The sequence below is a fragment of the Condylura cristata genome, unplaced genomic scaffold (genome assembly GCF_000260355.1).
Source record: "Condylura cristata isolate star-nosed mole 26May11 unplaced genomic scaffold, ConCri1.0 scaffold00029, whole genome shotgun sequence".
NCBI classification, from domain to species: Eukaryota; Metazoa; Chordata; class Mammalia; order Eulipotyphla; family Talpidae; genus Condylura; species Condylura cristata.
The window spans coordinates 16,899,024-16,924,793 of record NW_004567130.1 but is presented as its reverse complement, the minus strand read 5'-3'; the positions used below and the strand labels follow the sequence as shown (position 1 = coordinate 16,924,793).

General features: G+C 53.6%; 1 protein-coding gene across 1 annotated transcript in view; it reads right to left on the bottom strand.

The window, feature by feature from the left end:
* TBX5 (T-box 5) overlaps positions 1 to 25,624 on the bottom strand; it is a 40,545-nt gene extending 14,921 nt beyond the window's left edge. Inside the window, exons 1-7 of the mRNA XM_004691011.1 lie at positions 25,494 to 25,624; positions 23,609 to 23,793; positions 21,922 to 22,016; positions 19,748 to 19,867; positions 18,941 to 19,088; positions 15,641 to 15,793; positions 8,236 to 8,327 (exon numbers count right to left, since the gene is read on the bottom strand). Coding sequence (XP_004691068.1) covers positions 8,236 to 8,327; positions 15,641 to 15,793; positions 18,941 to 19,088; positions 19,748 to 19,867; positions 21,922 to 22,016; positions 23,609 to 23,755 — 755 coding nt within the window. The 5' untranslated portion in view covers positions 23,756 to 23,793; positions 25,494 to 25,624. The remainder of the gene's footprint in view (positions 1 to 8,235; positions 8,328 to 15,640; positions 15,794 to 18,940; positions 19,089 to 19,747; positions 19,868 to 21,921; positions 22,017 to 23,608; positions 23,794 to 25,493) is intronic.
* Between the last annotated feature and the right edge of the window lie 146 nt (positions 25,625 to 25,770).

Here is a 25,770-nt window from a genome sequence, read left to right as displayed (position 1 = left end):
GGGCGAGTTCATAAATAACTGTCCTCTCCTTGAGTGTACCAAGGGCTTTGCAGACCTTCTAGGACGCTGTGCAGGCCACACCAGCGAGCTGTAAAGAGCCTGGGTGCCCACGTCCACCACCGCCCAGTGAGGACGGGGTGGGGCCCCACAGAGAAGTTACATACATACCCCACTGCACCGGACGGTAAGGCTGGGTGTGGCGAGAACCAAGAAACAAAGCTACCTGCCGCTAAGCCCTGAGCACCCTCCTCCCTGACAGCTGTGGGGCCTGGGGGCTCTCTCCTTAAATCTCTAGGCAATGTACCATCAGGAAAGTCATTTCTAATTGAGGAGCGTGCCTGGCCCCTGCTCCAGCACCCAGCCACCCCTGCTCCAGCACCCAGCCCCCCCTGTTCCAGCATCCAGCCCCCCCTGTTCCAGCACCCAGCCACCTCGCCCCTATGTGATGCTGGCAGGCTTCTTCCTGCCTCCCAGACTCCATCTCTCTCCATAACACGGAGAAGGGTCCCTGCCTCGTGGCGCTACGAAATGACTCAAGGACCAAAAAGCTATTTGGGAACTGATTCTTCTCAGTAAACACCAACTGGTAAGTGATCCTTTATACTTTGGAGCAGAAGTTCTGCTCATTGCAAAGACTTCAAGTGGCCTATCACCGCGCCGTCCCCACCTGGCAAATATTCATGATTTAGAGTCTGTCCATTTCTCTAGGCAGAAATTCATCCTGCATTCACTACTCAGAACAGGTCTGTGATTTTAGCAAAAAGGTTTTGCACAGACTACAGCGGCGGCCCTGGAATCCTGCGAAGTCCTGGGCAGCTGAGTGGCCGATTCAGGACACCGCTGAGCTTCTCCATTTGCAGACCCAGTCACAGCACAGCTGGACACGGCCGAGCAAAGGCTGGTGTGAAGCTATGGCTAGAAGAGGACATGCAAACGAAGTCCCGGATGGTCTCCTGGAAAGGACACCTCAGTGGCTGCCGGGTTCCTGTTCCCGAGTTGGAGAGCTCAAGAGTTTAGCTCTGTCCAGTGAAATTTCCACATAGCCACATCTTAGTTTTAGCACTGTGGAGTGTTTTTATAATGGGGAGTCAGAGGGGTGGTGGCAAGAAGCACCCTGAGTTAGGGTCCCAGTCCTTCTGGAAGCTGGGAGGCTGGAAGGGCTGGGACTGAGAGACCTTCCTCAAACTGGCCATCAGTGGGGGCCATCGGTCAGGCAGAAGGAAGTCAAGGACCTCTCGGTGAGCTTAGCTCCAACGATGGCCATGGCAAAGTCACCCGATCGAGTCGCTTCTGCAGGAACAGTAAGTGATCTCCGTGAAGGGTGTGCTCCTCCCACCAAGAGAAAACCCACCGAACTATGAGGAATGGGTCTCCAGGGAAACAAGTTTCAGATGGGAGAATACTACTCCCCGTTTCTGACATGGAGAAGTGGGGCTCAGGGTGGGGTGCACACAGATGGAGGAAACCCCTGGGGATGGGGACCCAGCCTTGCCTGCAATGGCGCACACTGACTCCAGAATCTGAGTCAGTGTTCTGCAGTGCAGCCTGGACCCTGGGCATTTAAAACACTCCCCAGGAGAAAGAAGCCTTATTATACAGAGTAGTACACACACTATGACCCCAGCCACACAAGTTTCTGGTAAAGACAAAGCTAACCAAAGTAAAAATTAGAAACTCAGAACACTGACCACTTCTGATGGGCAGGTGGAGACAGGGGTGTGAGGGGAGGGAGAGGAAGGGGCTGAGGGAACTTTCTGGGGTGAGAGGATATTGTAAAATAGGACAGGGGCTTAGGTTTTACAGGTATGTGCCATCTGTCAAAAAGTGAAAGTTGCACCTAAGATGGGTGCATTTTCACAGCAGACGAACTTTACCTAAAATAAGGAATAATGAACAAAAAACTGAATATAAATTAATGTTATGCAAGCTAAGTACACAGAAGTGGAATGTATTTATGCTATGGCTTAGTTTGAAATGTATCCTTAAAAATATGTAAGATGGATGGACAGACAGGTGGATGATGGGTGGGTGGGTGATGGATGGATGACGCTGGCAAGGAGGGTGACAGAGGACGGACGCATGGAAGCATAACAGAGACAAATGTCTACTGTCGAACCTAAGCAGCAGGTATATTGGTGTTGGCTGCTCACGTCTCCCGTGTTTTCTATATGTCTTTCAGTTTTCTTAATAAAACATTGGGGAGCACTCCAGCTACTCATGTTTAGCCCAAGCCAAGTGCTAAGTGAAAAATTGGGTCCTTTGTTAAATAAATCAGTCAAGCGTAGAGGTTCTGTTTCAGGGAGGTGGAAAAGGCACGCATTTTCCTGCTCATTCTGCAGGGCAATGGATGACCAAGGTGTGACCAGGGCATCCCTCCAGCAGGTAAGGTGGTAAAGGGCACCTGTGACCCCTGCCTTGAGGTTCTGATTCAGAACCTCCGAGGGTAGGACCTAGCAATCCAATATTTCTACCACTGCTTCTACCCCCACCACCCCCAGGTAATACTAAAGTCTCCCAAAAGCTTGAGAAACACGCACAAAGGTAGGTGAGTCACTGTTACCCTCACATGCTGCCCCTGGAGAGCAGGTATATGGGGGAGGAGTGGATGGGGACAGTGGGGGTCCACAGTTCTGAGCATCCATACCCCCCACAGACAAATGAGACCCACGACGGGATCCGCAGGACAAACCCCAATTTTGCAGCTTCAGCCAGCTGGGCTTCCCATCCCACCCACCTTGTTTGACCTGTTCACACTTGGTGGCACAGGAAACTGTGGCCAGCGGTAAGTGGGGACTCCAGGCCCCTGCAGAATGCTCAAAATGCTGATTTGGACTCACACCCCAGGGAGGGGGCGCTGTGATCCCCTCCAACCACAGCACCAGACTAGAGAGTGCTTTGTCTTCTGTTTGTAGAAAACAACCACTCAAGGTTAAGAGTTGAAGATTCATTTAAATTCCAGCAGCTGGCTGGAGGAGGGAAGGGTGCGCCAGAAGGATCTCAGGGGCCCTCCCCAGGCCCCCCAATAACCTGAAGGGTTTCAACTGTTTTTCTATTTATGTATTGAGGGTCCCTGGCTTTGGCTGGACCTTCCAAAGGCACCTGAGACCCAAATTAGCACCACCCTCCAGGGAGATGGAGGGTCTCAGAGGAACTTCCCCGAGGTGGGGGGGAAGGCTTCATGGACTGGGGGGGGGGAGAGAGGGGCATCACAGGCTGGCGGCGGCATCGTGCATCGTGGGCTGGGCCTGACAACCCTGACCTATCTGGTCCAGCTGGAACATTCTGGCCTCCGGACTTTCCTATCCAGACTCTGGTGGGAAACCTCAAAATCCAGATCGGCCAAAGGGGAGCTCCAGGGTACCCCAGCTCCAGAAGCCAAGTGGCAGCCCACTGCAAGGAGGAAGGAGAACAGCCTCAGCCCTCCTTCTCTGAAGCCACTGTCTCCCACGGGTGACACAGCCACCACCTGCCGGCCCTCAGTGACACCCCAGAGGCCCTCTGTGCGGCCAGCCCAGGGGTCCAGCTCCCCTATTCCACTGAGCCTCTGTTTCTTCATCCGTAAAATGGGGGACATCATAGACCTTACCTCCAGGTGTGGAGAAAATAAGGAAACAGATGAACTGCGTGTGTCTGGCCACCGCTGCTACTGAGTGTGTCGCTCCCAGACCTGATCTGGGAGCCGGGAAGCCCCCTGCTCCAGGCTGTGCCGTCTGACTCTGAGTCCAGGCTGGTTGAAGCCAGACTTCAGGGTACCCTGGCAGAAGCCACAAGCACCTGGGAGCCTTTTGCCGAGCAGCAGGAGACCAGGCTGCTGCGGGAGCAGACAGCTAGAAATCCAGGCGGCTTCTGCTTGTTGGTGACTCTGCAGGCTGCGAACACTGTAAGGGCACCGCTGGGCAGCTCTGCTGTGGTGCTGGCTGGGACAGCAGGTAGTGAAGGCAGCAGGTAGTGGCCTTTGGCTGGGAGCCCAGCTGGACTGTCCCCTGGAGGCTGGGCACCACTAGCAGTATTTATGGAGGTGACTGAGGCCTGGCAGGCCGCAGCTGCATTAGCCTGGGGCTCTCTGCAGGTCCTGAGTTTCTCAGTGTTGGGGGGGGGGGGACACTGAGGTTGCCTGTGCTTCCTGGTCCCTTTGGAGAGCTGCGGATACACTGGGTGGGGGAAGGGGGTCTCTGAAGCCAGGGTACCCTGAAGTCTGGCTTCAACCAGCCTGGACTCAGAGTCAGACGGCACAGCCTGGAGCAGGGGGCTTCCCGGCTCCCAGATCAGGTCTGGGAGCGACACACTCAGTAGCAGCGGTGGCCGGACACACGCAGTTCATCTGTTTCCTTATTTTCTCCACACCTGGAGGTAAGGTCTATGATGTCCCCCATTTTACGGATGAAGAAACAGAGGCTCAGTGGAATAGGGGAGCTGGACCCCAACTCCAGACCTCAGTCTCCTGGGTGTGGATTCACCGTTGCACCCTAACAGCCCATAACTCAGATGTGCCGCCAAGACTCAGTTTCCTTCCTGCAGCAGGGGGAGGCTGGCCCAGGAGCTGGTCCTCCTGGCGCTACGATCCCGGTTCTAGGAGCAGCTCTCCAGACTCTTCTGTCATGGTGTCACCCCCACCACCTTCAGAGATTTTGAGGGTCACTCCCACTCTGGACCCTAAGATTCCCGTGCTTTGGTCTCCTCTTCCCGGCTCGAGCCCTGAGGCCCGTGTTCCCACAGACTCAGCTCCCCTACTTCCTGCAAGGCATCGCTGCTCCTTTCCACAAAGGTGACCCCCGCCCTTGACCCTCACCCTGGCCCTGGCCTTGACCCTGACACCTCTGAATCCGAAAACCTGGAACTCACTTGAAAACATGTGTAAGACTGAAGAGAGGTCAAAGAAGCACTGTTTTATGAAAACCAGGGCCAGGTCCTCTCCAACACATGGCAGGCATGTCCCTAGTCGAGACACCCAATCTTGCCACCAGCTCTAAGCTTATTTAACTGATCGTTTCCCCTGAAGAATCAGCCTCACGTGAGGCTTCCTCTCCTCCTTCGTCCCTTCTGCTCACTCTCACTCTCAGCGCTGGTGTGCCTGTGGGCCAGTGCACCCTCTAAATTCATCTCCTGTGTCACCAGAAGCACTGTCATCCGGGAAGTACTGGTTTTAGGATACGATGTTTTTTAAGTCGTCGTTGGTTGAACCTTGACACGTATTGCAGTCAGTCTGCTAAGAACAAGTTTTGGAACAATTTCACGCCTTTGTGCTATGCCATTGCTCTCCTATTTGGACAATAAGCAGTTACTGCTTCTGTCACCAGAAGCCATAAATGAATGTTGGAAAGTGACTATGGCTCCATCTGCCTTTTCCAAGCCCAGAGAGCTGGGGAAAGAGAGACAGTGGGGTGAGTGCCCAGACATTTGCCAAGCGGATCCCAGAGATGCTTATGTGGGTAGCTGTGAGTTAATTAATGCCCACCCCTCCTTCACCCCACCCCCTCCCCCTTCTTCCAGTTGTTGGGATTAGGGGACATTTCACCCCTCCTGCTCTGCTCTCCAGCCAGCTGTCACTGGGTGTGTGGGGGACAGGAAACAGGATTACAAGGTTAACAGCGAATCACCGTTTCTGCCTGATTGTTAATCACCCCGACTCCAGAGAGCCACCAGCACCACCTCCTGCGACCTGTGGTTTGGGATCACAGCCCAGAATGCATCTGAATGAGGTAACACTTGGAGTAATGGGGAGGTGTCCCCCAAATCATACCTTTCGTTGTGTGTGGACCAGGAGCCAAGCATTGGCTACTCTTACCCATGCCCATTTGCCCATGCCCACTGACAGCTAAGCCTGAGGCCCTGTCCAGTAAAATCACTTGAACAAAGTCACATACTGAGAAATGCAAAGCAAGGATTCAGCCAGGCTGGTCGGACCCCAGAACTGTCTACTGGAACCCCCCTGCCACCCAGAGGCCACCTCCAGGGACGTGGACAGGTGACCCTTCCCCTCTCCCGATCGGTGGTAGTTATTAGCTGTTTCCCCAAGCCCACTCCGAATGCAGCCACAAGACACTCGTGGCTCTTAGGCTGAGTTTCTATGCAACATGCTAATTACGGAGTGTGGCTAGCTATCAATCTCCCTTCCTTGCACAAGTTTCGACCCAGAAAGGAGAAGGAGCTGGACCCCTGGTCAACCTTAGATAACTGAGGAAGATGGGAGTAAAGCCAGTTCAGAACAAAGTAGTCATCAGCCTGAATACCTATGTTGCTCAGAGCCCAACAGAGTCCCCAGGGCCCCTGACCACATGCGCTCTCACTCCCTGCACCCCCTACCAGCCTCCCTGGCAAAGTCCAGCATCTGTGCAGGCAGATTCCAGAGGGCATGGCCCTGGCCTAACCTGGGAGAGCAGGGAGGTCCGGGGAACTGATGTGTCCAACGATGACCATGCAACTTATAACCAAGGGAGGCTTCCTGGAGGAGGAAACAGCTCGACAGAGACTTAGTGAGGGGCAGCAAATGGCCAAGCAAAGGAGAAGAGGGGAAGACAGGCCAACCAAACCTGTTTAAACCAAGTGGAAAGAACACAGGCTTGGGCCTGTCCTTCAGCTTGATTGAGAGAGAGCGACCGGCCAGAGAGCTGGAGGGTGGCTGGACAACTACACAAATGACCTTCGCACCACAGGAACGACCTTGGTGTGAAATAACCTCATCTGATATGTCTCAGGTCACCACCACCTAAGGAGTGTCCTGGAGAAGCACAGGACTGAAGTCAGGTCTATGCCCGCTTGGAGGCCATGGCAGGAGAGAAAGGAAGACTCTGGAAGAGGCAGCCAGAGGGAGAATGAGGGTGAATTCTGAGACACGTTAGGGAGGTAGTAAGCCACAGGACCTGGGTGACTGGTTACGTTTGAGGGGTGATTCACAAGACCTTGACTCCCTGATCCCACCGACTCTTGACCTGCTGGAAAGGAGGGGGAGCTGGACGACCCTTGGGTTAAAGCTTGAGTGGGGTGGCTTCCAGGCGACCCCTGTCCGCACCACCTAGACCCTCACCTGCAGAGGGGCTCAGCCTGCCCGCTGGCCCCCTGACCACACCTGCTATGACCACTTGGCTTATGTGTGAAAACGTGTTGTCGGTTTTTCTACTGCCCAGAGAATAAAGCCAAGTCCAACTTCAAGAATGCAGACCCTTCCGGCCAAAGACATTTTAAAATAATCCTTTAAGCACTTGGTTGCTTTAGCCACAAAAAGCACCTAATGGGTGGGTGATCTTGAATGCAGGGTTACAGGAGAAGCTGCACCCCAAGGATGACGGCAGGTTTATTTTGAAGGCCAAATTAGAGCTGCTCCGTCTTCTATCTGCAACCCGTTTCAGGGTGCCTATTTCTGAACCCAGCGTCGAAACCACAAAGTCCCTTGCGCTTAGGCCTCCCTCTTGTCTGCTCTGGATGAGTCCGCAAGCCCATCTGTTGACACTCCTTTCTGTGTCTTCCAGAAAGGATAAGGAAAAGCTTCCTAAATGACCTCATTTTATTTTGAAACACTAAACCCACCCGGGGGGGAAGGGGGGAACGCTTCTTAGTCAAAAGAATCGAGATGTATTTCTAATTCTCTTGCCATATGGTAAGTTATTTGGGAAGTCTATCAAGAGGTAGAGAGAATATTGGACAAAATTGGCAGTGTTGCTACAATCCTTCCGCATCGGAGAGAATTCCCACCGCGTGCATTTTGCTACGGGGCCTTCTATTCATCAAATCAGCAACCATGACCACAGGACACATAAAAACGCCGAGCCATTTTTAGCAGCAGCCTCCAATCCCCCCACTGGATACTGCGTGGTGTCGAGTGTGGCTGTGCTTCACCACCCAGGAAATCGAGTCATTCACATGCCCTTTCATTTACCAAGTGCTGCTGCCAAAAAGACCATCATTCACCGCCCAGGACTTCTGGGAAGAAAGAGAGCAAGTAGAGTCCCCTAGAGGGCCAGAGGCACAGTGGGAGGTTTTGCTCCCTGGGTGGGTGGGGGACACGGAGGACCTGCGTCTTCTGGCATCCTCAGCGTGGACCACACACAGTTGACCCCTCGGCGTGACACCCCCAAGTTGCCTGGGAGAAGAACCTCCTGCAAGCTCATTCTCCTGTACTCGGGGGCTCACAGGGCTTCATCTCTCTGCATCTGGGGGTCTCAGGCAGCACAGCTAATGGAGGGCGGTGCCAGACAAGCCGGGGTGCAGAGGAGAGGGCCAAGGGGTCCCCTTGCTCACCTTTGCAATCTGGACATTCTGTGCAGCTCCATGTCATCACTGCCCCGGAATCCTTTGGCAAAAGGATTGTTCTCGATCTTTAATTGTGTGATCTGGAGGGAAGAAGAGAGACTTGGTTTCACTTGATGGCTACAAGACGACCTTGGGACAGGAGCTAATAATAGCTGTCAGGGCGACAGCCTCTGGCAACCAAGACGGCCAATGAAGCCAGTCCCGTCAAGGAAGCCCACCCCTTCATTCCAGTGGAAGCTTTGAAGAACGTTCTAGATCAGCCTGCTTTCAACAAAGGAAAAAACCTGGTTTCGGTTTGCCCGCTAATTGGAGTCATGCTCTGCCTCCTACCAGCTGGGTTTTCCTTTTTAATCTAGCGTTTTGTGTCCCCGGCCCAGTCGAGATCTCAACACCCGGTCCCCGCCCCCGCTGGAACACAGGCCTGTTGACACGGCGTGGCACATCGGGCTGCATGGCATGCACGCAGGAGGGGCGGGCCCAGGCCCGTGTCTGGACAAAACACAACTTGACAGCGGCTTTCAGAAGCCCTACTGGGCCTCGTTTCACGTCCATTTCATAGTTCCTCCGAGCTAGCGAACTCATGGAAAGTGTTGTCTAATTAGGCAAACACCCTCCTCTAAGATAGCACCCACAGGGCTCCCCAGCGCCCCACCCTCTTGGAGTATCTAAGTGAAAAAGAAAGACCCTCTTCTTTTTGAAATTTTTTTTTGGCCAAGAATAGTAATAAAACAGTCTTTGATTCCAGGCCCAGGAGGTCCATAAACCATCAACATATATTCATTCTATTGGTGCGAGTGCCCTAAAGAGTTTGCTAGAAGTGAAAGCTGTGTGGGCACCTTAACAGACCACGTCGCCTTCACCATCCTTGCTGCGTGGGCCTGCCTAGTGCTTCTATTTAAATCAAACCATTTTGGGACACTCCCTGGTGGCACAACTGGTTAAGCTCAGCACCGTGAGGTTCTCTGCAGCCACTGCAGCGCAAGTTCGATCCCCAGCCAGGGAGCTGACCCACATGGCGTGGCAGACCTCTCCTGTCTCCCCCGCTGCTCCCCTCAGATCTGCCTGTTCTGCTCCCCACTCTGTCTCTGGTGAGGTCTCTCACCCCTGGGAACTCTGGCCTATAACCCAGTTCTTGTATGCATAAATAAATAAATCTTTTTTAAAAAACAAGTCAAACCACTTTGATTGAAATGCATCCCAGGAAACTATCATTTCACATGTCTAAGATGTCAAAGTAGAAGTGCTTGCCACTCAATGAAAAGAAAACCATTCTGCCCAATTGTCTCTCTGGGTACCCACTGGAAGACCAAAGTGCCAGCCTGCCCTCCCTTTGCAGCAAGGGGAGAACAGAGACTTCGAGAAGTGTTTTGCACAAACTGGCACTTAACTAAGTCGATCTCCCTGCTAGATGGATGGCAGAAAGACCATTCCAACGATAACCCCTTTCCACTGCATACAAGCAGCCACAGAAATCAGCTCATGTACTTCCAGAAAGTGTGTTTCCTTGATACACTAGGGGTGATGAGTGACACACCTCTCATTTACCCATTGGGGGGCAGGTATTCCGGCAGGTCCTGTTTTCTGGCAGGATGGACTGAGGAGGCGTCTTTCTAACTCCAAGACCCCACACTGGACAGAAAATTACGATAAAGCGTCCTCTTTCCTAATGTGTGTTCACAATAAAAATGCACGTAAATGGACATTTTTTTTTTTAGATACATCAGATTATTCCAACCACATGACTTTCTGGAAAAGGAAAAACCAGGGAGATAACAGAGAGGTGAGTGGCAGCCAAGCACTGGAGGGAGAGTGGGGTGAAGGGGCGAGTCCAGCGGACCCCGGGACGGAATAGTGAGACGACGCTACACAGAACAACGGTGGCGTGAGTCTGCCATCACGCCCATGCCAGCCCCGAAGAACTCACGACGCCGAGGGCGATCCGAACACGAACTTGGACTATGGGAGGAAGGGCTACCTCTGCTCTACCACCAGCTACACTGTGGACTTGATAATGACGGGCAGCGAATGTGCCATCTGGTGGGAGATGATATGGGGCGACTGGGGGGCAGAGTATACTGGAACACTCTGTACTTTCCATTCGACTTTGCTTGAACCCGAAACTGTTCCAAGAAATCTGGTTTTAAAACTTTTCAATCCACAAATGTTTTCAAACGGTATTAATGCGTGTGAATATTTATGAGTACACACATTTCCTCCTCCCTGTTTTATTTTTTTTTAACTGTCCCCACTATATAGCTTTCTGATTTTAACCTGACTCTTCAGAATGAGTAGAAAGTCTATAAAATCTTTCTGGAAAACAGAGCTCTCTGAATGCCCCCCGCCCCCTGCAAATGTTTTCTTAATTCCGTTCTAGTTTGAGTCCTCTCACCTGCTGGACCTCTCTTCTCCATTCAGGTCTTGCACAATGCAACGCAACCCTCTTGAATTCATTCTTCTTTGAAAGGGGAGCAGCCTCAAAGGTTACAGAGACCTGGGACCATCTCAAAAGAGCTGGAGGGCACCCTGCCCCACCCCAGCCACCCTCCCTCCAAGCTCCGAAGCATCCAGAAAACACCCACGGCAGAGAGGTGTGGCATCCGGCTGAGCCATCATGGCCACCGCGGTTCACTGGTCCACCAAGATGGGGCCACAAAAAAGCTACCCCAGAAAAAAAGAGTGGGTTTTGGTGTTTTACCAGCAAAAATCTGCTCACATCCATTCCTTCCACCGCACATGAGCTCCCTGCTACCTAATCTTGCCCTTATCTCGCAGCCTCCAGAATCAGGAGTGCAAAGATTAGTTCAGTGTGCTAGCTACAGACTTCCTGAGCCTATACCGCGGTTACATCCCCATAAACTGATCCTCCGATAATAGGTCAAACATGCATTTATTATACACCCACCTTACCGAGCCACACAGCCTCCCTGGCTACCTTTACGTGCTCAGAAACATCTTTGTTCGCCATCTTCGTTAGCCGGCGGCTGGGCAAAACACGGCTGATTTTGTAACAAAGCTGAACAGCTCATGTGACTTTTTAAAGGCTGAACTGAAAATGAAAATCAGGATGGCTGTCGCCCTGGTGACGGTGTGGCCAGCACTACGGAGGGTCACATGAGGATTGTACCCCCGTGTCCCGAGCCCAGGAAAAAAGCAGAACCCCAACTCTGACGTGCAGGGTCCACTGAACGGACACTGCCTTCCGAGCGTCGTAAAGTCGAAAAAGTTCCTACGTTAAATCGTGGCAAGCGGGGATCATTAAGACAGCGTCCTATGCACCTGGGTGTGCTGATCGCACATGTCTTGTAAACTGAGCCCCCAGGACATGAGAACTGGCCCCAACGAATGTTCACACGCAAACTTTGGGGCAGTGAACGTGTCCGCTTGTGTCCTGTGTCCACTCGTGTGCGCTAACCCTGTCTCCGCAGTTCCCTTCCCAGCACATCGTCTCACTCACTCCCGGGCACCCAGGCCTGGGCATCTGAGTTCCACCAAAAAGCTCCACTGAAACCGACTTCTATGCGTCACATAAATGTACTCTCTCTCTAAAATCAGCATAAAACCGGATATCCGGGGGGGGGGAGCACTGGGGGAAAACAAATATAAATGCCAGCTCTAACCAGTGAGACAGAGGTTGTAAAAATTAATGAGAATAATTGTCGTGAATTCTTGCTTTTGAAAAAAAAAATGCCCTCACGAGGGCCAAAAATCTTAATTATGTCTCTCTATTAGGGGTTCATTTCCTGGTCCCAACCAGAAAGCTCATACCTCATAAATACAGACTCCTTCCACGGTGATTTAGGCAGGAGGAAAAGGCCTTTTAATGGCAGAGTAAGGTAATATCGGGGGATGGACACGCGAACACAGAGCCATTGTCGCGGGGACAGGAAAATGAGCTGTCCACGTGACCCTTTTTTAACACCTGAACATTTCTAGGGACTGCTGCAGAGCTGCTGACAACCGCAGCGAAAACCTCACAAAAACGCGTTTCACAGAATAAATGTCGCTGGGGAAGATTCGAGTTTTTAAATATCTTTTTCAAGCTGTCAACCATCTGGGGAAATAACTCCCAAATCCAGCTGGGCTGAGGAAATGGGCCCTGTTGTTAGAAGCAAGAAATGAGCTCTACCACGTACCTGCCTCACCTGGTACCTGTATCCAAGGGGAGAAAGCCTTCTGAAGACATTGAGCCCTTTGGGGCCTCCCCCCAAAATTAAATAACTGGTGCCTCGTATTTTCCCAAATTGTGCCGGCCATTTAATCACCGGGCTTGCTTTTCTTTCCCTACTCACTTATCCAAAGCATGATGCTGAGCAAAGACTCCTTGAATTGCTGACATGATCGGGGAATGAACTTATAACTAAAACCACAAAGACTAACATTTGTAGTTGTTTTTCAACCACAGTAATAAGAACTTATTGAAAATCTCAGCCTTTCAGGTTCAGAAATACTCAAGACGGCAGAGAGGGCCCAGGGCCTGCGTTGTGCACGGAGCGGCCCGTCCGTCAGCCCACGGTGAATGGTCAGGCCCCACGCTCACGCCCCGCGGGGTACAGTCTCCACGCACACCCCCATCACACACCTGGCATGGAGGAGCTCATTTGGACCTCGCAACTGCAACCACAAATCATTCTGATTAGCCGCTCCGCTCTCGATGGGTGCAAACGAATTATGCAACTTTTCCCCCAAAGTCAAAGGGATTGGAGCTCAGATAGTTTCCAGCCACACCTGAGCCCTCCGTCAGGGTAACTTTTGCCCACGAGTCTCAACACTCGGGCCAGGTGGAACAATAAAGGAACCAGGCCGGGTCCACCAATCATCCTCAACCTGGCACTTTTCTTTAAATCGCACGTCCTGTGTCCATGCGGGAAACCGGGTATATTCACAGGGACTTGATGAGGAAAGGACTTTCGGAACAGCCCTGACAGAGAGCAGTTTTCAAAGCGGGGAGACCTCCTAGGGTGGAGGGGGACAGAAAGCTGCATCCCGTGAGATCCCTCTTCTGGACACCAGGCTGGCTAAAAAGAGCAACGCTCAGCTCGCCCCGCTCCCTGGCCCAACCGATACAGAAAACAACAACTTCTGTGTGTGAGCCCCGTGGGGTCCTCACATGGATACATCCGAAGGCAAATTTGCAGACTCGTTTTTAGCCTCCTGAGCATGTAAACACAGCATTTCACATGGATGCTCAAAACCCACGCAAACACACCCACAGGGCAGCCACGCCATCGGTCCCACGCACAGATCACTGTATTCTTTAGGGAAGACTTTTTTTTTTTTTTAGTAGACATCTGAGGAGGGTGTGATAGTCATGGTAACAGACTTGGGAGTAAATACGTATGTCAAACGGGTCACAACGAAGGCGTCCATATTTGCGATTTATTGTACAATTACACCTCAGCAAAGCTATAGAGCATTCCCCCGATCGACCCTAAGACCGCAAATGCACAGAACTTAAGAGTTGCCCTAAAATGAATGGAGCACCCTCACATTTCTCCAACAGGTCACTTTCCTGTGCCCCCCTCTTTCTGTTCTTTCTGTATGGACCTGGTTCTCTTGGAAACAAACAAACAAATGTATTTTTGGACTCTCAGTCAGATCTGGGAGCCTCCAAACATATACACGGGGATCTGCGCTCCTTAACTCCTCACTGCTATTTTTTCTTATTTTTTCCCTGTGACCCTCACCACAAAGTTAAACATAGGTTTACTGCAGCCTTACAGGAAACAGGTTTGTTTGGCGCAGTCAAACTCAAATTAGCCTGCAATAGTTTTGCAACTTACAAGGCAATTGACCTCAGCACTTTTTGCTCTTGCTGGTTCAAGGGGGGCTAGAGGGGTCCAGAAAAATCCTTGTTCCCCTTTAAAACATCCTGTCAGTCCCAGCACTACACAATTTGAATGAAGAATCTCATTTTATCCTCAGGATGATAACAAATCACTCTTTTAGTATCTCCCTTTTACAGATGGGGGAAAAAAATGAATAAAGGATTTGCCCTAAGTCAGTGGATTTGAACCCAGGCAGTCTAAGGGAGTAGATTTTCTTCTGAAGGAAAGGTCTCTCCAGACAGGGCTCCCCACAGCCCCTGTCCTGGCAGAACCATCCATGATAGTGTGGGCTGCTCACTGATGATCTGAATTTTGGGGGGTTCCTGCAGGATTTTGTGACTGCCCTGGTGGCTTCACTGGGGTGCTTGTCTGATACCCAACTTGCACTGGATACTGGGGTGAGAGCAGGCTCTAGGGCACTAAGCCCGCCATGCTCCCTGTCCTGTTCTCTGCAGCCTGGCTTCATAGTGCGATGCCACTCTCACTGTGCAGGTGGGGACAGGAGTTGTGGACAGGGACAGATGGCCCCACCGTAAGTTGCCAGACACCAGTCCATACAGATAGAATCCCTAGAGTCCCCTCCCACAACCCTCTAACCCTAAATCACTGCTAATACCCCAATCGTCTATAAGCTCATGCTCCCCCCGCCCTCCTATATCCTCCCCTTCCCAATTCCAGAGATCTTCCTAGCGAGGCTTAGGAAACAATGCATCTTGCCCCTGCCCCACTCCTGTATAAAATGGAGCTCAGGTTTCTACAAAACAGAAGTGAATCCTGACCATCAAAATAAGTCCTTTCTCCTGAGGAAAAATAAAAGCTATTTCCCCAACCTGGGGTCATGGGCGCCCTGTCCCCAAGCACGCTGTCAACATTTGGAATCCCAAACAGCCTGAGTGCGGGTTTTGAAGAGCACGGGGTCTGGCCCATCTTGTCTCTGCACCATACCAAACCAACCACTGGCTGACAGCCTGCCTCCTCTCACCAACCTGGGGACTTTCAGGATTGTGTCTAAGTTTGGGGACTGAGGTCCTGGCTGCTGAGGCCATTTTGCTTTTGTTTCAATAATGCTAACCTGACTTTGGGGCAGTCATCACTGATGAGGGAAGTATCTGGAGAATCCAAGCCCAAAGTTTCCAACCCTTTTGTCACCTGCCCAGATTTGAGTTAAATGCATCCAGCAGGCAGCAGGAGAGAGACGACCCCACCAGGAAAAATGCCCCTGGCCCCCCGGAAGGATGGTTGCAGACCCATGCTGGAGCCATGCTTCTGGCTGATCATTTTGAGGGTAACAGGATCCCTTCTCGGTGCGTATGAACACAAACCAAATCTTTGCTTTGACAGGTTCGATTCTAACTGAGGAGTACGCATGTGTATGTGCGTGCTTCACCAAGCCTGTGAATATAATACAGACAGCGACTAGCCCTAATGTCCATCCCAGCCCTGCGAGGCAGAGGTAGGTGCCTGCCATGGGATGCCCCTCTCAAAGCACAACGCTCCAGGGGACACCCCTGCAGACTCCTGCTGAAGAGCCTACACCCGGCAGGCTGGTTCCTGGCCAGTGAGCTTACCTTGTGGTTCTGGTAGGAAGTCACCGCGATAAACGCTGTCTCGGGAAAGACGTGAGTGCAGAACGCAGTATTTTTTGAGCCAAATCCATTATTTTCGTCCGCTTTCACAATGTGTAATCTGGGCTGGTATTTGTGCATGGAATTTAGAATAATCTAAAAATAATAAAGAAATAAGATTGGGGGGAAATCAAAACCCTTTTGTCTCCAGATAAAACCCGGCTCTCCACCCTCCCAAATTAGCCTCCTCGTATAAGTTCACACACACACACACACACACACACACACCCAAAAAAAAAGTTCGTTTTATTCTCCTGTTTTGAAAAGGGGCCAGAGATCTCATTAAAAAGAAACATTTCAAAAATGACAATTTCCAACCAAAAAAGCCAGGGTAATATTCCAGGAATCTACCCAAAGCACACAAGGCAGTAAATCAGGATTCTTAATAAAGTTTGTTTAATAAATTAACTCCCTGCATCGGGCACTTCCCGCCCCCAACAGGAGTCCGCAAGTCTGGAGCAAGAATCCTGACCTGTGGGGAGTGGAGCGACAACTTCGCAGCAAAAGGGGAGAGGAAACAGGCGCACACAAGAAACGCACCCCACTCCACCCGGCCTCCCCCAAACACAAAACTCTTAAAAAATGCAAAGGAAGGCACCGAGCATTTGCAGGACTGGATTAAGCCCACCCTTCTGGACCTTTGTCTAGAGGACGCGCAAAGTAAAACAATGAAAACGCGAGGTTAACGGAGGTGGCCCCTAAGGTTAGAGAGGCGCTGGGAGGAGCCGGAGCACCGCCCCCCAATGACTCGGTGGTTCCCGATCTCCAACTGGACCCTCGTTTCGGGATCTTGGCCCCAGAGGGAACTGCGGCGTCTGCCGAGTAGGGAAGGTTCTCTTTCTTCCTCCTTCCTGTCAGCAACCAGTTTGGGTGCGCCCGGCACCAGCGGGCGTCCCTGCGGAACTGCCTGCGGGAATTGCCATTCTGCCGCAAATGCTAGGGCGAGGAGCCCGGGACCGCGGATCCCCCGGCCAGGGTCAGAGCATCCTTCCAATAAAACTGCGTTTGTTGCTCTGATGACGCCTGGGTTTGGATGCTCCCGGGAGGCTGTTAATGCTAATATTTATCAAAGCGCTCGGATGTATACCCACGAGGTGGGCGAACGGCCGCTCTAAGTAGAGCTGCAAGTCCGACTTGCTTTTTTCCCCCCAGGGCTGCAAACTGCAACGCGGAGGATGTCTGGTAGTCTTTGATTATTTGCATTGATGACCCTGGGGCAGGATTCTTGGTCCAACCCCCGAGACCCGTCTGGGGAGGGGGCGGGGGGAGGGCGAGAGCCTCGCGGCCCCGCGCGCCCCGACCCCGGCCGCGCGGCTCTAATCTCCCGCCGCCGCCGCCGCGGCCCGGCCTCCTCCCTGGCCGATAGCGACGCCGGCCGGGAACGCCGGCGACAGAGAGACGCAGCGGGGTCCCCGCGGGTCGCCGCGGCCCCCAGCCGGCGCGGCCATCGTCCCGGCTTAGTCAAATTGCTTTGACGGCCAGGGACAGTGTGGAGACATCAGCGCGGGGCCGATCTAATGGCTCCTAATTTCATTAAGGCGGCTCTGGACGAAAAGTCGGGAGCTTGGGGTGGGCCGGCGTGGCTGCGGGGGAGCCCGGGGCAGCTACCCTGTAACAAGTCCCTTCTTCCCGGGCTCACAGGACCTGAAATTCGCAGAGAACTCGGTTGCACCTTGCCTAGGCGCCAGCTGCGCGCGACCCAAGAAGAGGAGCAGGAGGGAAGCTAGCACTGTACCCCGGGTCCACGGGAACCCCGAGGAACCGTCCGAAGGAGCCAGCGCGAGCCGCCACGGGAGCCGCCAGCGGATGCTCCGTAAAACAGCCCTTTCTCTCCATGCTGTCGAGCCCGGCACAAAGCAGACCAGTCAGCCTCCCCGCAAACCCGGGGACCCCTCTGCAAACTCAGGGACCCCTCTGCGTGGACTCAACAGCAAGGACGCCACCCCCAAACCCCACCCAGCTCCGGAGTTCAAGTTACAGTGAAGTTATTCTACCTGACACGGCTCCACTGCAGAGTGGGAAACAGCCTCTTGCGGCCCCCACCCACCACTTCCAGGGGAGGCTGTAATAAGCCTGCAGTGAGGAGCCCTGAGGTCCTTCCTCCACCGCAGCCCCCAGGGGGGTCCCTGCTTCCACCTTTAGGCCCCACAAGAGCAAGTTCCTCATTAGGACAGGCACAGACCCTTCTTCCTCACAGCTAATGTGTTCCCATTCCACTTCCTCTATTTAGGGACAAGGTGCCGGTCAGTGGCTGTGAAGACTGGACAGCGGGGCAGGGCCCACTTCTGGAAATAGAGACCAGGGCACTAATGCCTGTTCCCGAAAACAAGCTGTGTGACCCTGGGCAAGTCCCCTGCCTCCACTCCCATCACCAAGGCTGAGGCTTTCAGCCTGCAGTCAGTCCAGGCCAAGGACAGACAGGACACCAGGGAGCCCACGTGTGGGGAATCACCAAGCTGCTGGTCTGTCTAACACTGAATCCAGAGACTGCTCTGTCCTGCAGGTTAATTATTTCCAGTGAGGTGATTTTTCCAAGAGGCAGTGTCTTGCTCTTCATTTGTTTTTCTGGGACAGAGGGTGATGCCCCATGGGGAGTCCGATAAAGACCACACATTCTCCTGGAGGCGGGGAGATGGTACGTGGAATATTCTGCGGTGGGGGGGGGGAGTTTCGGGGGGGTCTCCCCTCCGGGAGTCCCTCCAGACTCAGGACCCAGGTCCAGATTTGCTCTGCTCTGGGTTAGAGAGAATGGTGCAAGTTGTAAACCAGATCATCCAAGAGGGTCAAGAGAAAGAGGGGGGGGGTCCCAGAGTTGCCTCTGGTGGGCTGATCTCCACATCTGTAAAAGAAGGGCCGGAGGACCTGGAGTCTCCCTCTCAACTCAAACACCCCTTAATAAGGCAGGATTTGGACGGGAATAGGAAAGCTGTGTTGGTTGAGCTAAGGTCAGTCTGTGCCTGAGTATCTAGCTGGGGAGAGGGACCCTGCGTTATGCAGGACAGAAACACTGGGCCAGGGACCTGGCTCCGTGGCCCAGCACGCACTACCACAATGAGCAGCTTTGGTCAAAAGGGAAGTCGGAGGCTGGGCCGGAGTACAGAAAGACCAGGAGCCGAAAATGAAAAATTTCAAGAAGGAAGAAGAGAAAGGGGAGAAAAGGGAGAGCAGCAGGAGAAGGAGGGAGGCAGAGAGTGAGAGAAGGGGCTTGGGACAGGACCAGGGTTGGCCATACAAAGGACTTACGTGCCCGAATGGGTCCAGGTGGTTGTTGGTGAGCTTGAGCTTCTGGAAGGAGACGAGCTGCCTCATCCAGTGCGCCCCGGTGGCCGGAGAGTCTGGGTGCACGTAGAGGCGCCCCGGCATGGCAGGCTCTGCTTTCCCGGTCACGGACCTAGGAGAGACAGAACCCGCGGGGAGTTAGCAAGAGCTCTAGGGGGTGGGGGATCCCCGACACAGTCTGATCCTGATCTTCTTGCTAGGGCATGTGCAACCCCACATACCCAGAATGCCTGGCACGGGGTCCAGGTAGCCCCCACTTCTTCCACCTCACTCTATCTCCCATACCAGGATCTGTGAGGGGCCTCCTGCTGTCTCACTGCCTGTGAAGATTCTGAGGTTCTGGCCCCCCCACTCTTTTCAAGGGGGTTCCCTCTTCAAGCCTCTGCACTCACGGGCCAACCCACCTAGGAGTGGGCCTCTCCTCTCTTGCCTGTTGCATGCAAATACCATGAGCAGGTTTTGCAATTTCATTAAAAAGGCATGTTCAAAGCAGGTAACTCATAAAAAATAACTGTAAATGGCTTTATACCCCCCAGAAATACCTCCAGCGCTTGGTAACAATACTCTTTTTTGAAATGCATGCCTCTGGGTACAGCCAGAGAGAAACACACTTCACTTTGTCCGAGCCTCCATTTTCTGCTCTATAAAATGGAGGCTGATATGCTTGCTGTGTCTTGCTCTCAGGGGCGGACAGGGCTGCTCAAGCACCCGCAGCTAGTTCAGCACCGGAGGGAAGTGACTCCTGCCCACTCCCACCCTCCCACTGCCTACCATTTATTATCTGCAAACTTGTATCTGTGGTCATCCGCAGGAACGATGTCCATCAGGAGAATGTACTTGGTCTTGGGATTAAGGCCAGTCACCTTCACTTTGTAACTGGGAAACATTCGCCTAGGAAAGGATGGGAAGGATGGAGGGAAGGAGGGGGGGAGGAAGAGACAGATGGAGAACGCCAATATTCTGTAACAAATTATAACACAAACGATTTCTTGAAAAACTAGAAGAGAAAACCCGCCCCAGCTCCGTTCTTCCCGAGATCCAGCCCGGGTTTTCCTGGATGTAATGGGGAGAAGGAGCCCAGCAACTCCAGGAGAAAACAGGACCAGATCTTCCAGAGAAATGGTTTGAAGGAGGCATGAAAGGGTCCCCGTTTCCATGCTTGCTAAATGCTCTTTTCACCGCCACTATTTTTTGTTGTCGTTGGGGGGGGGGGCGGCCAGGGAGGGTTGCTTGGCTAGAGAAGATTTCTTAGTTGAAAAACTGGCCTCCCCCAGCCTAACCAGGTGCTCAGGAGGGCGTGTGAGCCCTGCGTGTCACGTGAGCACCCCAGGACTGCACCTCAGGCATCCATCAGCCAGCCCTCCAGATTCAGTCCTCCAACCTCCCCCCCCAAACCCACCCCGGGGGTGACCTCTGACACAAGTGCCCAGGAATCCTCTCCCCAGGCCCTGCCACTTCCCCAGGGCGTCAGGGGCTCCTGCTTGGAGAAGCTAAACTCTCTGGTCCTAGGAAAAGAAACTCGAAAGCAAGCCAGATTTGGTTGCTAGAATAGCAGGGGCCTGGAGGCTGCGGAGTCGCTGCCTGAGCTCCGCCACTGCTGCCTGCACACCGCAGCTTCCAGCTCGCACGCAAGCCGGCGCTTGCAAATTCCCGGTGCGGTGCGTCTCGTCTCCGGAGGAGTAGGCCTGCGAGAGCCGGCCTTCTCGGGGCTGTCCTGGGTGCGAAGGCAAGTTCCCGCAGCCCAGCTCGCTCTGGGATGGAGGGAAGGGTGAGTGGAACAGGCCTCGCCCTTCACACAGGCAGCCTCCCCTCCCGGTGTTTATCTGCCCCAGCTAGCTCGCCCGGGCCGGCCTGGAGGCGGAGGCTGGGGAAGCTGAGCAGGCCTTTTATAGTTAAATCCTGTGTGCTCACGCTGGGGGGAAAGGAGGCCCCAGTCCCATCTTTCCTCCCTTGGCAGAATGGGAAGAAGACCTTAGTTCTTTGGTATAAACAGAATGTGCCTCCTAGTTCACCCAGGCCAAGCGGGGGAGCAGACATTGTTTAATTTCAAATAATAATAAATGTCACTGTTGTCAGTTTATTGCGGGAGGCTTGGGCAGGAGACCCCAGGAAGTCTGGTGAAGCCGCTTCACCCTCCCCCTTCACACACTCGGTGGCTTGGGCCTACTGGGCCTCTGGGGCCCGCCAGGGGCCCAGCGGGACTTCCTGCCTTGGTGGGACTGCAGGACTGTAGAAGGTGTCCAGAACATGTAGGGAAGATGTCCCCAGGGCTGGGCAGAGGTGCCCACCCGCGGAACCCTGAGGTACAAAGCTGCAGGGCTCTCTCACCTCCTCCCCAGAAGTCCAGCCTCACTAGCTAAAACCCTCGCGAGCTTTTAAGAGGATCTCCGGGATGAGTGTCTCCGCCAAACTCCTTGTTTATCGGTGTCTGTATATAGAGCCCAGCTGAGCCCCCAGTTCAGGGGTTCAGTTTCAAAGGCTTCGCCTGGATTCTATAAGCCTGGATTCTATAAACAATGGAAGAGGTAGCAAATAGGTCCAGGGACTCGGGAGTTCCGCAATCCAGTGGGACTCTGGGACCACTCCGAGGTGGGGGTGGCTGGGAAGGAGGATAGGGTGGGGGCAGGAATCAGAGACCCAAAGGTCGGCTCAGTGAATCAGAACCTCTCTGCTCTCCTTTCTCTCTCCTCCTCCTCTCTCCTCTCCTTACTAACTCATCCAAGCTCCTGGTTCTTCTCATTCAGGAGGAGAAGAAATACCCAGATTCTCTGCGCCCCTGTAGAGACTCAGGCCTGCCTAACCTCTCTCTCCTCTCTATTCTAGTCCATGCTCTCCTTTTTTCTGCCCTCTCTCCCCTTTTCCTTCTCTCTTCTCTCCCAAGCCACATTCCTTCTTCGCCTCTCCCCCAGCGTCCCTGAACCCCTACACAGAGGTGACTGGCTCACCTTCCAGCCTTGGTTATGATCATTTCCGTGCCCACTTCGTGGAATTTCAGCCAGAGTTCTCTTTCATGGAGAAACACCTTGATCCCTTCCATGCCCTACAGGAAGGAGAGAAAGGTCATACAGACAAGCCCGAGGCTCTGTGGGCCATTCTCCCCCAAACTCAACAACAACGGGAACTCTCCTTCCCTTGTTCTGAAGCCTGTGCACTCAGAGATTCCAAAGTGCCCAGAGCTGTCTGCCTATGCAGCCGGGCACTGCTGCCCACAGATCCCTGCCTAGGCTCCAGCACCACAGTGCCTGGCACCTCCTCAAGTCAGCAAGACAGCACTAGCGCAGACCAAGCACCGGGAGTTCCAGATGTATGTGGGGAGGGTAGAGTCAAGAAAAAGCCTGGACCCATCTCAATCTCCTTCAGCCAAGAGCCAGCTAAAGAAGGGGGAAAACTCAATCTTTAAAAACCCAGGTAGGGTGTTTCACGAGAACAGCCAGATGTACACACACAGGCATACAGATGTGCAAACGCTGTGTATATTCATGCTTCTTCTCTCCAAAGCAGGTACAAAATGGATGCACACACCATTTAAATCTCAGAAAAGTCTCTAGACGATCATGTGTTTGCACACCCCTAACAAAAATTCACCCCAATGTACACACCAGGAAGCCTTCCAGGAGCTCCCTACCTCCAGCCTCATTCACCTCAAACTATTTTGATTATGGTGCAGCCATTTAACATGTCTGTTTTCCACTAAAAGTTCTTTACAAGACCAATGCAAAAAAATAAAAAAAGGTAGAGAAAACCTTCCTCTTGCAGTCAGATGTCACTGTCTAATAGTAGATCTGCTTTCCAAAAATTGGTTTTTAAAAATCTGTCGCTGAAACTGCAGCACACTGTTGTCTACTTTCCTGTAAATACATGCATATTGTCTGGGAAAGGTGTCCATGGAAAGTAAAGAAGCAACAGATAAAAGAACATCAAAATCCAAGACTTTTAATTCTGCCCAGCATATTTCTGGTCAAGTCAGCCGGCATGGATGACCTGGATCTCATGGGTCTCTCTGACACTATTTGAAATCATCAAGGTCTACAAAGCCAGCTGTCTGCCTCCGGCAAGCCCGAGTCGGACAGGAGCGTCCGCCGGGCTTCTCGCTCTGGGCCGGCCCAACTTCCTGCTCACCGCCGTGTCCTGTGTCCTGTACTGGCAACTTTCGGCCAGGCCGGGCCAGCCAGCAGACCAGGCCGAAGTCCCAAGACAAATGGTGCTGTGCGCGGTCTCGGTGGCGGCTCGGAGAAGGCGGGCGGAGGCCAAAGGCTCGGAAAGATCTGAAGAGGGGTCAGGCCATCGCTCATGCCTGCCTGAAGCGGCCGCTGACCCGGCCCTTAATGAGGCGCTCAGGGCCGAGTCTACACCCAGAGCAGCCCAAAGCAATGATCTGGACCATTGCTGGTGGGTCTCAAAGAGGCGATCATTAAAACTCAACGACTTTAATATATTCTAATATCCTCTGGCCATCAAGAGAATCGGCTGGATAAAATGGCTTGAATATACTGGTAATTGGAGAGGCAGGGCCCAGAAAGGTTGGGATAAAAAAGAAAGGAGTGGACTGCCGGCAATAGGCACCCCGTACCCCTCGTACCCATGGGGCACAACTCTATCTGCCAAGCGAAACTTGTACTGAGAGTTTCTTACCTGCTGGGTGAAAGCGGCCTGCGGGGATGCTGGCGACTTGCTGGGGGCCCCTAGGGTGCTCTCCGGTTTTGAGTCGCAGGGCAGGTCCTTTGAGTCGGGTTCCAGGGGTGTATGGGCCAGGCCAAAGCCCTCGTCTCCGTCGGCCATGGTGTGCCCGGGGCCCTGTGCCCACAAGGGGTCCTTCTCTGAGGAAGAGGAGAGGAGAGGAGAGGAGAGGAGAGGAGAGGAGAGAGGGGGGTGGGAGAGGGAGCGAGAGGGAGCGAGGGAGGAAGAGAAGGAAAGAAAGAAAGGAGAAGGTTGGAAACCCGACTCCAGTGACAGTAGGCAGCAATCGGGCCAGCCGCGTCCAGCCACCAGCACCTCTGCTGGCAGCTGAAGGAGGCGGAGGATGCGCCGGTTGTTATTAACGTTACTATTACTTTATGACCACGCGCAACCTCTTGCGAAAGGCCCGCACAGCCGCTGCGCAGGCTCGGGCGATAAGCGAGCTGCCCGTCAAATCTGTCTGGACTTCTGGAAGAGCCAATAAAGATAAGGCCTGGGTATTTTTGGAAGCTATTGGGTACGAACCAAAAACAAAACAAAACAAAAAACCTAGTGTCCTTTTGCGAGCTTTTTTTTTTCTTCCTCCAATTACAAGAGGCCGTCAGAACTTTCTTGATTATAACTAGCAAAAGGAGTCCTTTCTTGCAGCAGGCAGAATGCCTCAAATAACCCGGCTCTTGCAAAACCAAAACCCTAGGAGGGGAAAATTTGCAGATGGAGAGAGAGAGCTGGCCTGGACAGAGTATTCCAGTCATCTTTTATCAGTTATAGGCCTTAAAATTAAAAGTCCTTTAACATTAAAAGTCCTCTCCCGCTCCCCAACCGTAAGCAAAGTTTTTTTTAAAAAGGAGTCGATCGGATCGGACCGCGCGGGCAGGACCGCGGTGCCGGAGTAGTTCGCTGGGAGGCGCGCAAGCGGGAGCCGCCGCCCGCACTCCGCGGCCGCCTGGGGGTGCGGCTTCCCCTCTCTTTCTTGTCTCCCCTGCCTGGGACCGGCATTTTGTTGAGCGGCAGGGCCGGCCGAGGGGAGCTTCTCCGAGCTTCAGCCGGGCCTGGCTCGCTGGAACTTCAGGCCCGGCTCGGAGTTGACAGGACAAAATGGGTCTGCGATAAATCCTGTGCTTCGGGTGTGGAATCGGCCGCCTCGGTCCTACGCAGTGCACAGAAGGGCCCGGCTTTGCAGGCATCTGCGGTTGGAAAGCGCCGGAAAGCTGCTGCAGAACTGATCTCGCCCGCCCGGATGAGCCTGCCTTCAGCTCCGAACTCCTTCCAGTCTCCTCTACCTTCTCAAGTAGGGGTTTCCTCGCTCAAAACCCGGGCAGACCGGGAAGGGGGCGAACGAAATGCACCCCCAAATCTTAACGACTGCTTAAGCCGAAAGCCGGAGCCTGTCCTAGTCTGCAGTGACCAGAGACACCCAGAAAAGGGGCCCGCTCCCAAGCGGCATCCCTCACCACGCCCTTGGGGTTTGGGGGAGGCGGTGATGGGAGTCTCGCAGTTTTCTCACAACAAAAGAAAGTGAAGCTGGCGCCCCCCACGTGCGCTCCCATTCGCCGCCGGTCTGGGGGACAATCCCACCCCGCGACTTCCCAGGGTTCCGGGGAGCTCGCGGGCCCCCGGGGGCGAACAAGATGCGGTTTGACAGAACCAGGCCGCGAGTCCTGCAAACCTCAACGCTGCTGTCACCGCCCCGGTACCACCACGCGTAGGGAGCTCCGAGCGCAAAATCCCTGCACGCCCAGTCTGCAGAATCCGAGGCAAGCCCGCCATTCCCACAGCCCGGGGCTGACTCGGCCAGCCGGCTCCCTCCCGCGCTCCCGGGCTGTCGGCGGGACGTTACCTCACTCGGTGAAGCCGGTGCATTCACCACTTCCCTTCTTGCTCCTAGCGGGAAAGCCGGCTGCCAGGCGGGGGAGCGGGCATGGTGGCTCCGGGGCTCAGGCGAGGGAGGGCACACCCAGACTAGTGGCTACTTCTGCCTACAAAGGCGCACCCACCGCTGAAGCCAGCGACTGCCCACTTCCGACACACACCTCCTCTGCTTTGCTGCTGCTCTCCCTAAAGACTTCCAAGCTGCCAGGCGCCAGATAGGCTCCAAGGAAGCCAAAGGGCAGCGT